Genomic DNA, 17,450 nt, shown 5'->3' with positions numbered 1-17,450 from the left:
ATGAAGAACTTAACCAAAAAGACAAACACACACACACACACAAAGATGTCTCTGAGGCTTGATTAGCCTGATTAGGGGCCGAATGTGCAGAATCACAATCCAGCCACACCCTCCGCCCTGTCACAGTAGTACACATGCCCCTTGTGGCAACATTGAGAATGCAACAGGTACTTACTTTGTGTTATGTATTGTGGTCGCACACATTTTAAAATACAACAACGCACAAAGTTGAGCTTGCGTAGCTAAAAGTGTATGCGTTCACATACTTGCGTAGAGTATGGTTCGGCCTTAATGCTCAATACTTTGAACAAACCCATAACCGTAAGTATTAAACTTCAGCAGGTAACCTGTTTGTGATACAGGCATGATTGATACAGAAAAAAAAATTGCGGGGAGGGGAGGTGTGCTTTTACTTTTCTAAGCTGTCAGACTTACGATTTTTGGCTGGTGGACAATAAAATGGACAAATAAAATCCCTAAGACTTACATTAAATTAATATCCCGTGTTCAATACAAGTTAAGCTCAATCGAAAGCATTTTTTGCATAATGTTGATTAACACAAAAATGGCATGTCTCATCCCTCCTTTTCTTTAAAACAAATACAAAAATCAAAGTAGTATAACATAGTATTTTATCATAAAATAAAAATGGCCCCCATTCACTTCCATTGTAAGTGCCTCACATTCACCTCGATTTTTGCTTTTTTAAAGAAAATCAGGAATAAGTCCACATTTTTGTGATAATCAATATTATGCCACATATGCTGTCACCTGAGCTTAACTTGTATTCAACCCAGAATATTCCTTTAAAGGAGAGACCCAAGACTTGGGGTGGGCTCTTTTCTTTGAGCCAGTAAACAGCCACCTTATGATGACCCAGAACACCCTAGCAACCATACCGCAGTGCACTAAAACCCCTCAGAAGTCCTTAACAACTACATATCGATGACCTGGCAACCACTCACAACACCCTAGCATTGTGACAGCAAGTTTAGCACAGGCTGCACCACTCACTCAAATCTATTTATATTTTCACTCTTTTTGTAAATTCCTAAATAATTTTTACATGTTTTAGTAAACAGAATATACAGGTGAAACTCGAAAAATTAGAATATCGTGCAAAAGTTCATTAATTTCAGTAATTCAACTTAAAAGGTGAAACTAATATATTATATAGACTCATTACAAGTAAAGTAAGATATTTCAAGCCTTTATTTGATATAATTTTGATGATTATGGCTTACAGCTTATGAAAACCCCAAATTCAGAATCTCAGAAAATTAGAATATTGTGAAAAGGTTCAGTATTGTAGGCTCAAAGTGTCACACTCTAATCAGCTAAACACCTGCAAAGGGTTCCTGAGCCTTTAAATGGTCTCTCAGTCTGGTTCAGTTGAATTCACAATCATGGGGAAGACTGCTGACCTGACAGTTGTGCAGAAAACCATCATTGACACCCTCCACAAGGAGGGAAAGCCTCAAAAGGTAATTGCAAAAGAAGTTGGATGTTCTCAAAGTGCTGTATCAAAGCACATTAATAGAAAGTTAAGTGGAAGGGAAAAGTGTGGAAGAAAAAGGTGCACAAGCAGCAGGGATGACCGTAGCCTGGAGAGGATTGTCAGGAAAAGGCCATTCAAATGTGTGGGGGAGCTTCACAAGGAGTGGACTGAGGCTGGAGTTACTGCATCAAGAGCCAACACACACAGACGGGTCCAGGACATGGGCTTCAAATGTCAAACGTCTTACCTGGGCTAAAGAAAAAAAGAACTGGTCTGTTGCTCAGTGGTCCAAAGTCCTCTTTTCTGATGAGAGCAAATTTTGCATCTCATTTGGAAACCAAGGTCCCAGAGTCTGGAGGAAGAATGGAGAGGCACACAATCCAAGATGATTGAAGTCCAGTGTGAAGTTTCCACAGTCTGTGTTGGTTTGGGGAGCCATGTCATCGGCTGGTGTTGGTCCACTGTGCTTTATTAAGTCCAGAGTCAACGCAGCGGTCTACCGGGACATTTTAGAGCACTTCATGCTTCCTTCAGCAGACAAGCTTTATGGAGATGCTGACTTCATTTTCCAGCAGGACTTGGCACCTGCCCACACTGCCAAAAGTACCAAAACCTGGTTCAATGACCATGGTATTACTGTGCTTGATTGGCCAGCAAACTCGCCTGACCTGAACCCCATAGAGAATCTATGGGGCATTGCCAAGAGAAAGATGAGAGACATGAAACCAAACAATGCAGAAGAGCTGAAGGCCGCTATTGAAGCATCTTGGTCTTCCATAACACCTCAGCAGTGCCACAGGCTGATAGCATCCATGCCACGCCGCATTGAGGCAGTAATTAATGCAAAAGGGGTCCAAACCAAGTACTGAGTACATATGCATGATTATACTTTTCAGAGGGCCGACATTTCTGTATTTAAAATCCTTTTTTTTATTGATTTCATGTAATATTCTAATTTTCTGAGATTCTGAATTTGGGGTTTTCATAAGCTGTAAGCCATAATCATCAAAATTATATCAAATAAAGGCTTGAAATATCTTACTTTGCTTGTAATGAGTCTATATAATATATTAGTTTCACCTTTTAAGTTGAATTACTGAAATTAATGAACTTTTGCACGATATTCTAATTTTTCGAGTTTCACCTGTATCTGATGAAATCATATACATATCAAAATGTCTTTAACAGCCACATCAGGGACTCACACCTCTTCCTTTGAGATGGAAATGTCTCAGTCTGGCTTCAGCGCTCACACATCGAAAGTAAGTGTCTGTCTACTTACTTGATAAAGTTTATACTCGTGCCATTATGAAAAACTGCTTGAATATGGTGATATAGAGCATATCCCATCAGATTCTGGCCTCTCCTATTCTCTGATTTACCTTTGCTAATTCATATATCCTGCTGTTAGTATGTCATGCATAGGCCTGTCTTCAGAGGAAACAAGTAAACGGTTAATTGGTTAGTTAAGACATTTTTTGAGCACCTTTCCGAATCATCAAACGAACAAATTGGCCACCTCATGGTCTTGTAAACTTCACAGATACATGTCATGAGAGGTCATGAGACCTCAAGCATACAAAATCATGTATGCTATTAGGAACATGCATTGTGGGGAATATCTAAACACATTGCATATGGTTAAGGTTAACTTTAAGCAACTGAGTGGTTTGAGCTGATAAAGAATCACTGACATCGGATTCAATGAAATGACAAAATGCCTTCCTGCCGTACATTCGAAAGGACTTCCCAAACGGCATTCCATATATTTCAAATATATGCCTGCATGAACATGTAGAATCATCTACATTGACAGAAATTGCATTTTTGCTTTGTGTGACTGTGATAGCATCCTCAGATTTGTATGGGTTTTGATGGATGTCTTTTTGACAGGCGGGTGTGATGCTAGGAGCGGTTGGTGCATTTGACTGGAACGGAACTGTTGTGATGCAAGCAGACAAAGAGTTTATCGTTCCAAAAAAAAACACCTTCCATGATCCTGAGGTGCAGAGGTACGAAGGCATGGCGGGATATGTAGGTAAGGACTGAAATTAACAATTTAAGTCAGCATGAAACTAAAATGGACCCTGTTTTTTTCTTAATACACATTCAAAGCACAATTCAATAGTGCATGTTATTCTAAATTAAAACTAAACATTATTTGTAATGTATTTTTATTAGAGATAGTTGAAAATGAAAATTCTCTCATCATATACTCACTCTCATGCCAACCCAGATGTGTATGACTTTCTTTCTTCAGCAGAACACAAATGAAGATTTTTAGAAGAATATTTCAGCTCTGTAGGTCCACACAATGCAAGTGAATGGTGATCAGAATTTTTTAGCCCCAAAAATCACATAAAAGAATCATAAAATGGGGCGGCTGTGGCTCAGTTGGTAGAGCAGGTTGGCCACTAATCGCAGGGTTAGTGGTTTGAATCCCGGACCACACGACTCCATATGCTGAAGTGTCCTTGTGCAAGACACTGAACCCAAAGTTGCTCCCAATGGCAGGCTAGCACCTTACATAGCAGCTCTGCCGCCATTGGTTTATGAATTTGTGTGTGAATGTGAATATGTGTGTGAATGGGTGAATGAGACGCAGTGTAAAGCGCTTTGAATACCGTTAAGGCTTAAAAAGGCGCTATATAAGTGTAGACCATTTACCATTTAAAAGTAATCCATAAAATTCCAGTAGTTAAATTCATGTCTTCAGAAGCGATATGATAGCTGTGGGTTTTGTGTATTGTTCTGTTTCTCACCCAAACCTATTATATTGCTTCGGGAGATATGGATTTAACCACTGGAGTCTTATGGATTACTTTTATGTTTCTTTTACCTGATTTTTGGAGCTACAAAGATCTGATCACTATACACTTGCATTGTATGGATCTGCAGAGCTTAGATATTCTTCTAAAATCTTTATTTGTGTTCTGCAGAAGAAAAAAGTTTGGCATGAGGATGAGTAAATGATGGGGGAATTTTCCTTTTTGGGTGAACTATCCCTTTAAGTGAAAAGTAGAAAGAGTACAGGAAATAAGGAGGAGGGAGAAAGGACACAATTGCAAAATGTTGTGAATCAAATTTGAACTTGCATTGCTGACAGGAGCACTACTGCTCAATGTGTAGGAGTGTATAAAGCTCTGTCACATTTCCCTTCGCCCGGCAAAATACAGTCATTTCAATTGGAATCTGTGCTATCAGGAATTTCACCTGATGGACTTCCAGTGTCAAAGAAATTTCCCAATGTGAATTTCACGTGGGGTTTCAGTTTGGGGAACTTTGACAAATTCATTAACAGCATTAGACTAATAGGAAGTTGCTTGGTTTGGCAGAGACCTCTGTGTGGGTAAATCTCGGGTACTACATAATCAACCATAAAAAAATTGTACACACCAGGAATTTTATATCCATTGTAATACTCAGCTCAGATAGAGAGAACAGTTAATAACAAAAGAGTGAATCTCAGTAGCAGTCTAATCACATTTTCATGGTCTGCTGCCATCCTATAAACACTCACACACCAAGTGCAAACACTCACACTACTCTCACATCCCTTTTAAGGATTTTGCTTCAGAATGAAACAAAGAGAGCGCAACTTGAAATTACTTTGTCTGGTAAAAGTGTTCAGAGAATGAGCTGCGTAGGTTTATTGTTTGAAACATTTCATGAATGCTGATTTGACTAAGCAGAATTACAGTACAATCAGTCATCTTAGTTTATCATGATATTACCTAATTATCTATCTCCCTGGTTATAAACTGCATGTAAATTTGTTCCCAGCTGTTTCTTATAATGTGTGCAGACTACTGTTTATGACATATGATGATAGTGGAGGTTTTGTTGTTCGTGTGTGTGGTAGTAAAGTGGCAGTGTGGTTTTGCATGCAGGTTATGATGTGAATTCTGCATACACACCCAATGGGGTGCTGTACATCACTGGAGCACCACGCTTTAACCACAGCGGCCGTGTCATAGTGTACCGCTTCGACAAAGAAAATGTCACTATAACACAGATGCTGAATGGAGAGCAGGTATCTGAATTTTCATTATCATCATCATCATTACAATCTGAATAATGTCTGGGCAAATCTCATTTCACCCCAGAATCATATTCAGAAAAGGCTGATAACTGATTTATAAGCCGATAGTTTTTCAAATTGGTTTATAGAAAAAAAAAGATTGCAAATCTTTTCTCACACCCTGTCTACACCAGGCGCATGTGGCATAGCGGCTTGTGGTTGTCTACACTGGACGCGTCGACACAAACTTTCTAATTTGTGAAGTACTACCAGCATCACCATAAAGGAATCATTTAAGTAACCATAAGACTATAGTGGTTAAATCCATGTCTTCAGAAGCGACATGAAAATGTATGCCCATTTTGTACTCTAAATCTCTAGTTTTATTTTTACATGCATCTGAAAGTCACATGTGATGTCTGTTTAGTTTCACTTTCACATGTAAAAGTGAAAGTGGAGATTTAGAGTAAAAATTGACTTAAATATTGTTCTGTTTTTCACCCAAATCTATATATAAGATATGGATTTAAACACTGGGGTCTATTATCTTATCTCTTATTACTTTTTATGCTTCCTTTATGTGATTTTTGCAACAAAAGGTCTGATCACAATTCACATGCATTGTATGGACCTACAGAGTTGAGATATTTGTCTAAAAATCTTTGTTTGTGTCTGCTGAAAAAAGAAAATCATACACATCTGGGATGGCATGAGAGTGAGTAAATGATGAGAGAATTAAAATCTTTGGGTGAACTGATATATCGGTTTACCTCTACATAGGTAGGATGTCAGTGATTTCATATTCTTCGTTTCCATTGTCTGTTTCATATAATTCTAAAAGGTATGAAAGCTTGATTAAGTATGTCATGTTCCTCTTAGATCGGCTCCTATTTTGGCAGTGTTCTCCAGACGCATGACATCGACCGTGACAATTACACTGACATCCTTCTGGTAGGAGCTCCAATGTACATGGGTCCAGATAAGGACGAACAAGGTCAAGTCTATGTCTACAAACTCAAAGAGGTGTGTATGTGCCTTTAATCAGTACACATGTGTGTGTGATATGCCTTAACCTATTGCATAAGCTAGTAGCTCATGAGTCATGCATGTTAGCAAGACACAATTTAACTATATTTGGCTTTTGGCTTATTATCTGTAAATTCGAGGCACTGGTAGCTCAGTCTTTTGTCACCACTCACCTCCACACAAGCCAAGAAAAACACAACTGGGATAGGAGCTGGGAGGGGCTGCTGTCTGTCTGTCTGTGTGTCTGATTTGCGCAGCACTGCTGCGTGGAGACACAGATGGAGAGATGGAGAGAGAGAGAGAGAGGGAGGGAGGGAGGGAGGGAGGAAGGGCAGAAAAACTTGACAAAGTCTCATCTCCCGACCTGATATTTAGATTTTTTTATTCAATAAATATATTTGTTTGACAGGGAAACTGTGCGCAAACAGGAATATACACTCACCTAAAGGATTATCAGGAACACCTGTTCAATTTCTCATTAATGCAATTATCTAATCAACCAATCACATGGCAGTTGCTTCAATGCATTTAGGGGTGTGGTCCTGGTCAAGACAATCTCCTGAACTCCAAACTGAATGTCAGAATGGGAAAGAAAGGTGATTTAAGCAATTTTGAGCGTGGCATGGTTGTTGGTGCCAGACGGGCCGGTCTGAGTATTTCACAATCTGCTCAGTTACTGGGATTTTCACGCACAACCATTTCTAGGGTTTACAAAGAATGGTGTGAAAAGGGAAAAACATCCAGTATGCGGCAGTCCTGTGGGCGAAAATGCCTTGTTGATGCTAGAGGTCAGAGAAGAATGGGCCGACTGATTCAAGCTGATAGAAGAGCAACTTTGCCTTAAATAACCACTCGTTACAACCAACGTATGCAGCAAAGCATTTGTGAAGCCACAACACGCACAACCTTGAGGCGGATGGGCTACAACAGCAGAAGACCCCACCGGGTACCACTCATCTCCACTACAAATAGGAAAAAGAGGCTACAATTTGCAAGAGCTCACCAAAATTGGACAGTTGAAGACTGGAAAAATGTTGCCTGGTCTGATGAGTCTCGATTTCTGTTGAGACATTCAGATGGTAGAGTCAGAATTTGGCGTAAACAGAATGAGAACATGGATCCATCATGCCTTGTTACCACTGTGCAGGCTGGTGGTGGTGGTGGTGTAATGGTGTGGGGGATGTTTTCTTGGCACACTTTAGGCCCCTTAGTGCCAATTGGGCATCGTTTAAATGCCACGGCCTACCTGAGCATTGTTTCTGACCATGTCCATCCCTTTATGGCCACCATGTACCCATCCTCTGATGGCTACTTCCAGCAGGATAATGCACCATGTCACAAAGCTCGAATCATTTCAAATTGGTTTCTTGAACATGACAATGAGTTCACTGTACTAAAATGGCCCCCACAGTCACCAGATCTCAACCCAATAGAGCATCTTTGGGATGTGGTGGAACGGGAACTTCGTGCCCTGGATGTGCATCCCACAAATCTCCATCAACTGCAAGATGCTATCCTATCAATATGGGCCAACATTTCTAAAGAATGCTTTCAGCACCTTGTTGAATCAATGCCACGTAGAATTAAGGCAGTTCTGAAGGCGAAAGGGGGTCAAACACAGTATTAGTATGGTGTTCCTAATAATCCTTTAGGTGAGTGTATATATTCATTTATTTAAAAAATAAAGCACCCCAGAAAAAAGGGCACTTTCTCTCCAGGAAGAAAAAGGGCAGGAGCTCAAGCCCCCTGTGATGTCTATGTGTGCATGTCCTGGTACTTTGTTATGCATTGTTTTTTATTTAGCGTGACTTGAAGTAAGACTTAATTCATAATTTCACAATCAACTTGTCAGTCAATCAACCATATTTCCTGCCCTTGCAGGATTTGAACTAGTCTAGCGTAGCCTATACTATAGCCTTGATACTTATTCTGGCTGTGAACTGCTCACTTAGACAGGAAGTGCTTGTCTGATCATCATGTAAAGAAATAATTAATGTGAATGTAGCCTGAATTTCATAAAAAAAAAAAAAATGTAACTTAAATATATCCAAGTTTTATTAATTTTAATTTGTTATAGATTGCTAAATTAAATTTGATGAAATTTTGTTAGAAAATTCTAATTCGTAAATCTTAAAAAATAGGAACTAGATCCAGACAAAAAAGAAAAAAAAAATTGTGTTGCGTCATTGACCCATATACATTTATGTTACAGTAACTTGTTACTCAGTGCCTCAAACATAGATTATCTCAAATGTTATGCCACTAACCTGGCAGCAATCGTTGTACCCACCGGTTAAAATTTTAGTGATCCCCAATTACTGGAAATTGCAAAAAAGCCTACCAATCAGACTGGACCTATTTTTCAAATAGTGCTTAGCAGTTTCATGTGCAATATGCACCAGATGTTCAGTGATATTTTGGCATGTGGGTCACACAAAGATCTACCATATTCCAAGTATTTACAACATCTGTCTTCTTGTTACCCTCGTAGGATGGACTCTTTAAACATGAGATGACGCTCAAGCCAGTGAATCAAATGTGCTGTTCGGATCACTCGTGCAGCAGCGGTAAAAGCATGAATAAGAACGAGCCGTGCGGTGCACGATTCGGTACTGCGATCGCTGCTGTGCCTGACCTCAACCTGGATGGCTTTAATGACTTGGTTATCGGATCCCCCTTGGAGAACGACCATCGAGGGGCAGTGTATATTTACCACGGTTCTCAGCAATCAATAAAAAAGAAATATGTACAGGTAAATTTAGGTCTAGTTCCTGTCTCAGTGTTGATAGCATCGTTGCCATGTCGATGTATTTATAAGCAACATTTGGCTCATTTCTTCATAAAGTTTCTTATTAATATAGACAGTCTTCATTTGCATTTTTTTTTACTAATATTCAGAATAAGGTCACGTATTTGGACTAGTGCTTATAGCACAATAAAATATAACTGACCATTAATTGCAGTTGTCAAATCTGGATCTGGCAACTCTGATTCATAAGCATCTATTGGAATTGCTGAATTCGACTACTGTGTGTACATACATTGCCCACCGGGCATGTTATGTATGGTCTATACAGTGTATGTTTGTGTTTAGCGCATTGCTGCTGGCGGAGATGGAGTGAGCATGAAGTTCTTCGGCCAATCAATTCACGGCATTATGGATTTGAATAATGACGGCATCATTGATGTCACTATTGGAGGAATAGGAGGGGCCGCAATTTATTGGTGAGTAGGGCTGTTTCTTTTTGGATTATAGTGTCTTTTTTTGTTTGTGACTGTGACAGTGCATCCACAAAGTAGAGTTTGGCTAACATTTTAAATTCCCACTCATGGCTGGTGCTAAAAAATCTGTTTGGAACTTGAACCCACTACCCTCTGGATGTCTAGCTTCCTCGTTCCAACCCATAGCAGCTGTCTCAAATTTGGAACGGAGCCTAAATATCCCACACTGTCCGCCAGGGTTTGTCCGTTAGGGGTTATGTCCCTCAACTACAGCTTGTTACTTTTGGATCTTGGATCTGAGTCTTTATGAGAGTGCCTCCAACCATGAAGTAAACCCTTGGAAGCATTTCCTTTCTTAGATCCCCCTATAGAGAACACAGTAACTCCCTGATTCCACAAAGTCCACAAAATGACCTCATGGAATCTAGTGACTTCTGCCATCTCGATTCCCAAAACTGCACCACCCAGCCTTTTAGGAGTTCTCCATGTGCCTGTAATTGACCACATATTATATTTCTGGAGACGATCTGAAGTGTTTAGTTGGACTGAAATCTGTCTATGATCTATGAACCAGCTGTTGTTGTACTGGATGAATTAAAATACCTATTTATCCTCCAAATGCTGCTCGATTTGTGTAAACATCTTGTGAAAATTGTATTTGTTTAATCCAGGTCTCGGGATGTGGCAGAACTGCTTGCAGAGATGACCTTTGACCCCAGCAAGATCAATCTCCAGCAGACTTGTCAGGTCAATGGAAAGAACAAAGCGTGTGTGAAAACCAAAGTGTGTTTTAAGTATCGGATCAAGTCTGAAAAAGAAACAAACGCAGGAACTGGTGAGTCACCACAAAAATATGGGGCATGGTATTTCAAAGCTTTTCATTTGATTGAAAACATTTTTTTTTGCAAATAAAATAAAAGTAAAAGGCCCCTCTTAGACCCGGCCATGCATATAACCCAACATTTTAGGCGGTTTATGCTTTTTACTGATTAAAGCAATTCCTTCCCCCCCCATAAAAATCAGTTCCTAAAAAGCACAGACAGCATGCGCAAATAAACAACACTATCAGCGTGCACAATTTATTCTTAGTGAATTCCCTCTTTTATGTTTTGCCTTGATTGACCACATTCAAACCTGTCATGTTCCTCTTTAAACAACTTTTATAAGATTTGAAATGATCTATAAGCATTAGTTTTTCATAAACTGTTTACCTCCATTCAGTCTTCAGGTACAGTTTAACGCTGGACTCTCTGAGAGCGATTTCCAGAGGACGTTTTACTAAAACAGATGACAGAAAGTTGCAGAAGAATGAGTCTATCAATGATACACTTTGCAGAGAGCACACCTTCTACACGTCGGCAAGTAAATCAGTCTTTTAACACACAAGAACCGAGCAGTAGCGGGATGCTACTTGGAAGTCTTGAATGTGATTTGTGCATGTTTGTGTACATGTATATACTGTATGGTGCAAATTTGGTATGTTTACACAAGTGGTTCTCAACTGGTTTTGTTTCAGAAGCCAGATTTTACATTGGACATCAAGTAGTGACCCAAACAGTGCCAAAATAGTTTATTGTACAAAAGTATACAAAAACATCCTTAAAATCATCATATATTGAATATTTTAAAAATAACTTGTGTCAAAATGTCCTTGACACCATCAGTAAAAGATATTGCAAATCTTAACTATGCATGTTTATTTGCCTAGTTAGAATTGTATTATTTGCATTCTTCATAGTTTTTTTCCCTTCTTTCTATGACCCAATCAGAAAAGACCTATGATCCATTTTTGGGTGCAATTCACCAGTTGAGAATCACGTTATTCAGATCAAGATCTGAAGGGCCACCGTCCTGCAGAGTATATTTCCAACCCCAATCAAACACCCCCCAACAAGCCAATCAAGGTCTCCAGGACCACTTTTTAGGCAGTTGTGTAAAGAAGGGAAAAAAGTAAACTCTAGGAGTGTGGCCCTCCAGGACTGCTATAAGTTATGTGCCTCTGTTCATTTTAATTATCTTTTTCTTTTGGTCAACAAGACAGACTGGATTTTTGAGTTGGGCTCAACAAAAATGTAGAGCAGACAACCCTCTTATAAAAGCAATCATTCTTCTCTGAAGCCATTTATTGTGTATCTTTTTGCCTTTGATCTAGAATATGTTACTTTGACATCTGTCAGTAGATAAAGAGCAAAAAACTTTAAGCATTTGAAACTAAGAGGGCTTGAGTTTAATAAAAGCCAGAGGTTCTCTGATCACAGGCCTGAGAAAGTGGCCTACAGTGAAGTGCTACAGTAAATTCACCCCAGCCCCCATTGAGAGACTGCAACAAATCCCACTTCAGTGCATATATGGCTTTAGAGCTCTAAGAAGAATGCTGTACATAAGCAAAAAATAAATAAATAAAACTACATACCATACACAAAGAACCATATAGTCCCATGCTGCATGATCAAGGTGAGACAATTAGCTAGATCTCTAATCATTTAATGATGTCATTTTTTTCTTCAGTAGGGCAATAATACATTTTGTTTAAGTTATGAAAAGGTTGATATGAGTTTTTTATTTTATTTTAAGGTAATAATGACTGTATGTTGGCATGGCTAAGCCAACTGAGTCCAGTGTTTGTAAGCTTTGTTTGTCAGTTAAATTTGTTTTTAAACAAAATGTTCCACAAATGTTGCTATGTTTTATTTTGGTCATTAACATCTATTTTATAAACAAAAGTGTTTTTATTACGGTTTTGAAACATTTAATTTAAATGTACATATTACATTATTTTATTAAATTATTTAATCATTTTTTAACGTATCATTTTAAATGTTGTGACTATTTAATTAGTTTTCAGATTACAATATTTGATAAATTTATTTAATTAGCTTTTTAAATGTAGAGATTACATTATTTAATTTGTTTTTTTATTCATTTTTTAAACATTTAATTTAAATGTACAGATTGCATTTTTTTTTTATGTAATGCACTGTTTTACATGGTTAATTAAATTTTATAAAAAATAAATATCTGAAATAAATCTTTCAGACTGTGTCAAAATATTGCACAAACGTTTGTAGTATGGTCTGTTTTTGTATTGATTTTTTTTTTTTCCTGTGGTAAAAATGTAAGGCCAGTTTTCAAACTAATACATTTTAGTTTAGACAGAGGTTGAGTTTGCTGCATTTAAGCCTCTCATCCACACTAGAACTAGAATGTTGAAAAAATATTACTCCATTAATGCATACTTTGGAAAACTAGGAAACTAAAAAATTTTCAAACACAAACAGATTAGTGTGGATATGGCTTTATTTTGATGTTTTGAGACTACAAAAAGAAAACTAGAATTCTAGAATGTTTTTAAATGTGTACAGTGATGGAACCTAAATGCAACCAAAACGCAATGTTGCGAATCATTTTGTGCTAATAGAGGATTGCTAGCAAGAGAATGCATTTCATACAATTTCTGAAAATCCTCAATCTGTTTATTTGAGTACTGAAAAAAAAAAAAATGTCAACATCCCCCATTATCTCCCACAGGATAAACTAGATTTCAGAGATCCCATTATGGTCACACTGGAATTTGGTTTAGCGGATGAAGACAAAGGTCCAGTCCTGGATGGGGAATTACCAACATCACTCAACAAGACCGTAAGATCCTGTTCTGTCTTTTTCTGCTGCTGTATCAGTGTCTTTATTGCAGAGGTGAATGTTAACAGTGAACATCACAGCAATATTTACTGCTTCAGTAACCGCTAGATTGGCTGCTGTAGTAATGAGGCTCATGAAAAGTAAATATTGAGTGGCAGCTGTAAGTTATCCAAATGAAATCGCTCTAATTTTACAAGTGCTGGAAGACTTTCTCCTTGTTGGGTTTCCATGTTTTATGGGGACTTTCCATAGACATAATAGTTTTTATACTGTACAAACTTTATATTCTATCCCCTATCCCTACTCCTAAACCACACAGAAAATGTTCTGCATTTTTACATTTTCAAAAAACATAATTTAGTACGATTTATAAGCTGTTTTCCTCATGAGGACTGACAAATTGTCCCCACCATGACAAAAATGTAAGGATTTACTATCCTTATGGGGACATTTGGTCCCCACAAAGTGATAAATACACGCGCACACACACACACACACACACACACACACACACACACATGCGTTGGTGGCTATCCATGGCTATTTTCATGCTCACAAGATAAGATTATATGGAGGAAAAGCATGATTTCCGAGAGACATAAGAGTGTGGTCTCAGCCAGGATTACTCCCTCAAGTTATGTTGTTCTGTTGTAAAAGCATTGAGGCAGGAAAACAGCACTTGGCACAAATATCCGTGGTAAACATTTGCGTTGGTGCAATCATTGGTGGTGCAATTAAACAACATTATTGGGAAACATTATGAGCTGCTACAGTACTGTACTGCAGCTTAAGGGTTTTGGATGAATCATTAGAGATATGTTTTTGGCAAACATAAAGTGGGTATTTTTTTAAGACAGTTTAATGGCTATTCAAGCACATCAATGTAAATCTTCTTTTTATTACCATCTTTTAATATTTTCTTTCACTTCAGATTGCTTTAGTGGACTGTGGGAGCAACAACAAGTGCATTGCTAATCTGCACCTCAAATCGACTGCCAATATCTCAAGGTATAGATATATACATATATACATTTACAAGTATGGTCATTTTTAGCAACTCTTATTGTGTGATAACTTTAATCATTCAAATGTATCATTCTGCTCCAATTTCTTGATACATTTTCTGTCCTCTACTGCCCCCCTATGTCAACTTTTAAAAGAATAAACATTTCCATTTATATATATATATATTGTCACCATATTATGAAGGACCACAGAATCTAAAACACATACCATATCAGCCGCAGATGTGTCTGCAGAGCATTTAAACAGAATTCATCTCTGTATTTATTTCTGTAGTCTACTCATAAAAAGCAACCTGGAGAAATTTTATGTCAACATCAACATCCACAACAAGAGAGACAATGCTTACAACACCAAGGTTACACTGACTCATACAGAAAATATCAACTATGTCAAAGTCGAGGTAAGTTTTGTCCTCTTTATAATGTGACATGTATGTAGAAGATTTTGGATCTGTTTTCTTAAAGGTGCACTCAGCACATATTTAATATGACATCTTGGACTTACACTGACACCTAGGGGTGTGGATGCAGCATCATTCAAACACTACACTTTTTAGTTATCGATGCCATCATGGAAATGTACTATTCAGTCTGTCATGATTAATCCATTATGAAGGCTCATGAGATGTTTGTCATGTGATTCTAACATGGCCGCCCCCATGAGGGGACCCACTCCATGTAGAATAAAACAGCTTTTATAAGGTTACTGATATGACTGGAGTCTTCATCTCATGTGAGTGCTCTTGATTTTATAAATATGTTTTAAATGACTATACATTTTTTTGGTAGTACAGCTTTTTTAATTAGAAAAAATTACTGAGCCACCTTTAACAGTTGGTTTTGCCATTTGATGGAACCAAACAGTTACAATATATGTCATTTAAATCAAAGCACCAGTGGCAGGCCGTGCATTAAAAGTCTAGGCCTTCAGTGTGATTCATGCCATTAAGAAAACACAGTTTCACAATGAATAAGACACCCCATGTCTTTGGCCATCATACATTGGTCGCAGCTAACTAGTAATACCAATTGACATTATAAAAGCACGTCCACGCACGAAAGCTAGAACTAGAAACGACACTTAATGCTCAAGCAAGAATAATTTTAACTGCAGCATGACTGTTTTGTGAAATGAAAGTTTCCCGAACAGACATTCAAAAATAATATTTTTTCATATGAATCTACCAAGCACGTCTATAATATCTGGAAAAATCGATCTAATAATATTTGCAATTTAAATGTTGCTTGCAATAATTTTCGTTTTGTCATGGTACACGGTTATGCTGCGTTTCATTCAAGTTGGGTGTGGGATATTTCTACTTGATATCTCCGATATTCTGAACTGCAACTCTCCCGTTAGTTTAGCAGGTGTTTGACTCTCATTAGAGATGTCTCCTAGCAACCCAACTGATAAACAACGCTGCAGCACTAACATTTGTGCTTCAGGTGTACAATTATCAAAAGAGATTATAAAGTTATATACACCTGTTTCTGCAGGCGTTTGTTAAACAAGCTTTAATATCATGTAATGTGGAAACAAACTCATTTATCGATGTTACTTAATAAAGTGAATGTTTATCACTTACTTTGTATATCTCCCTGAGTGTCGACATGTTTGTGCGACATCATGCCCCTGCATCTCAGTTGAGTTGAGAATATCCGCACGAGCCTACAAGTTGTAATTCTGACTTCAAGATGCATTCCATTGCACTTTTCCTAGTAGTTGTAAAATCTGACTTTCCGAGTTGAGTGGAACGCAGCACTACTTTTCAAAACTGACACTGAATGCTCAAGCAGCCTAATTTACACTTAGAAAACTCTTGATGTTGCTATAACAATACAAAAAGCACTTACCAATTTGCTTGAAGTGAAAATCAGTTCTCCTTTCTTGTTTAACTAATCAATCACACGATCATGCAGAACATATCGTGTTTTTAAATCCATAAGGATCTCTTTGTCAACGGTGATACCAGTGGTGATGACGATCTCGCGCTCTTCGCTTTCAAATTACATACATCACTTAAAGCATGATTGCGTCACTCAAGGTCAGCTAGAAGGCCTCGACCAGAACATATCCAAAAGATCACACCCACCAATAACAAATAAATCAATCTGATTGGTCACACTTTGCTTGTAAGCATCAAGGAATCAATTCTGACTGGATACACTTTTCGTTTTTCTCTATTTGTTTGTAGATGAATTAAGAGTGGAAAACGATTAAAAATACATATACAAAAATGTGATTGAGAATGAAAGGATGAAAAATATGTATTTATTTGGCATGTTAGGCCAGCAGAGAAGGCTTTGCTGGCCCTGAGAATTAAGCACATTAAACTTTTACATTTTTATATCATTTGTTATGTTATTTTAAGGGTAAAGTATGTCATTTCTACATGCCTAGTGCCATCAAACAGAAATTAAAAATAAATAAATACAAATCCTAATTTCATGTTTAAGGCGGTTGTAAAGGTTTCAATTTAATAATGTACTGTGTATCAAAAACAAAAACGAATTCAAGTAATTTTTATTTTACTTCAGTTACCGGTAGTTTAGGAGTTATGAAATTGTATCATATTATGTGTTCTGTTAAACAAAAATGTTTTCATTGTTGTTCGTAGTGTTAAAAAAACTAAATTAATTAACACTGTTTGTCGCACACCTGTGATTAAATTGTTTGGTTTTGGATTTATTTGGTTAAAAAAAAAAAAAGAATATATATATTTATTTATTTATTTATTTATCACATTTATTGCAGCCTAAAGAGGACTGTGAAACAAATAATACCAAAATAGTATGTGCTGTTGGATACCCTTTCCTCAAAACTGATAAAATGGTGAGATTTGTCCCTGTTATTGAACTAACATAATAAAATCAATGTTTAGTATCCCTCATCTCATTCTGTTTTCATGCCAATCCAACAGGAAATATTCAGAATCCAGTTTGAGCCTAATCCTTCTCATATTCTCAAGGACATTGTGATCAATGTTACTGCAACCACGTAAGACTTTGCGTCCATAGT

At 37.6% G+C, this 17,450-nt stretch overlaps 1 protein-coding gene across 1 annotated transcript in view; it reads left to right on the top strand.

The window, feature by feature from the left end:
• LOC127635932 (integrin alpha-1-like) overlaps window positions 1–17,450 on the top strand; it is an 84,685-nt gene that overhangs the window by 56,941 nt on the left and 10,294 nt on the right. Inside the window, exons 10-22 of the mRNA XM_052116234.1 lie at window positions 2,687–2,760; window positions 3,392–3,536; window positions 5,389–5,531; window positions 6,399–6,542; window positions 9,037–9,297; window positions 9,640–9,770; window positions 10,439–10,602; window positions 10,989–11,125; window positions 13,296–13,406; window positions 14,338–14,414; window positions 14,706–14,832; window positions 17,187–17,264; window positions 17,353–17,429. Coding sequence (XP_051972194.1) covers window positions 2,687–2,760; window positions 3,392–3,536; window positions 5,389–5,531; window positions 6,399–6,542; window positions 9,037–9,297; window positions 9,640–9,770; window positions 10,439–10,602; window positions 10,989–11,125; window positions 13,296–13,406; window positions 14,338–14,414; window positions 14,706–14,832; window positions 17,187–17,264; window positions 17,353–17,429 — 1,669 coding nt within the window. The remainder of the gene's footprint in view (window positions 1–2,686; window positions 2,761–3,391; window positions 3,537–5,388; window positions 5,532–6,398; window positions 6,543–9,036; window positions 9,298–9,639; window positions 9,771–10,438; window positions 10,603–10,988; window positions 11,126–13,295; window positions 13,407–14,337; window positions 14,415–14,705; window positions 14,833–17,186; window positions 17,265–17,352; window positions 17,430–17,450) is intronic.

This window comes from Xyrauchen texanus, chromosome 43 (assembly GCF_025860055.1).
Source record: "Xyrauchen texanus isolate HMW12.3.18 chromosome 43, RBS_HiC_50CHRs, whole genome shotgun sequence".
Lineage (NCBI taxonomy): Eukaryota > Metazoa > Chordata > Actinopteri > Cypriniformes > Catostomidae > Xyrauchen > Xyrauchen texanus.
The sequence above is the reverse complement of the archived record's forward strand: the minus strand, read 5'-3'. Positions and strand labels throughout refer to the sequence as shown.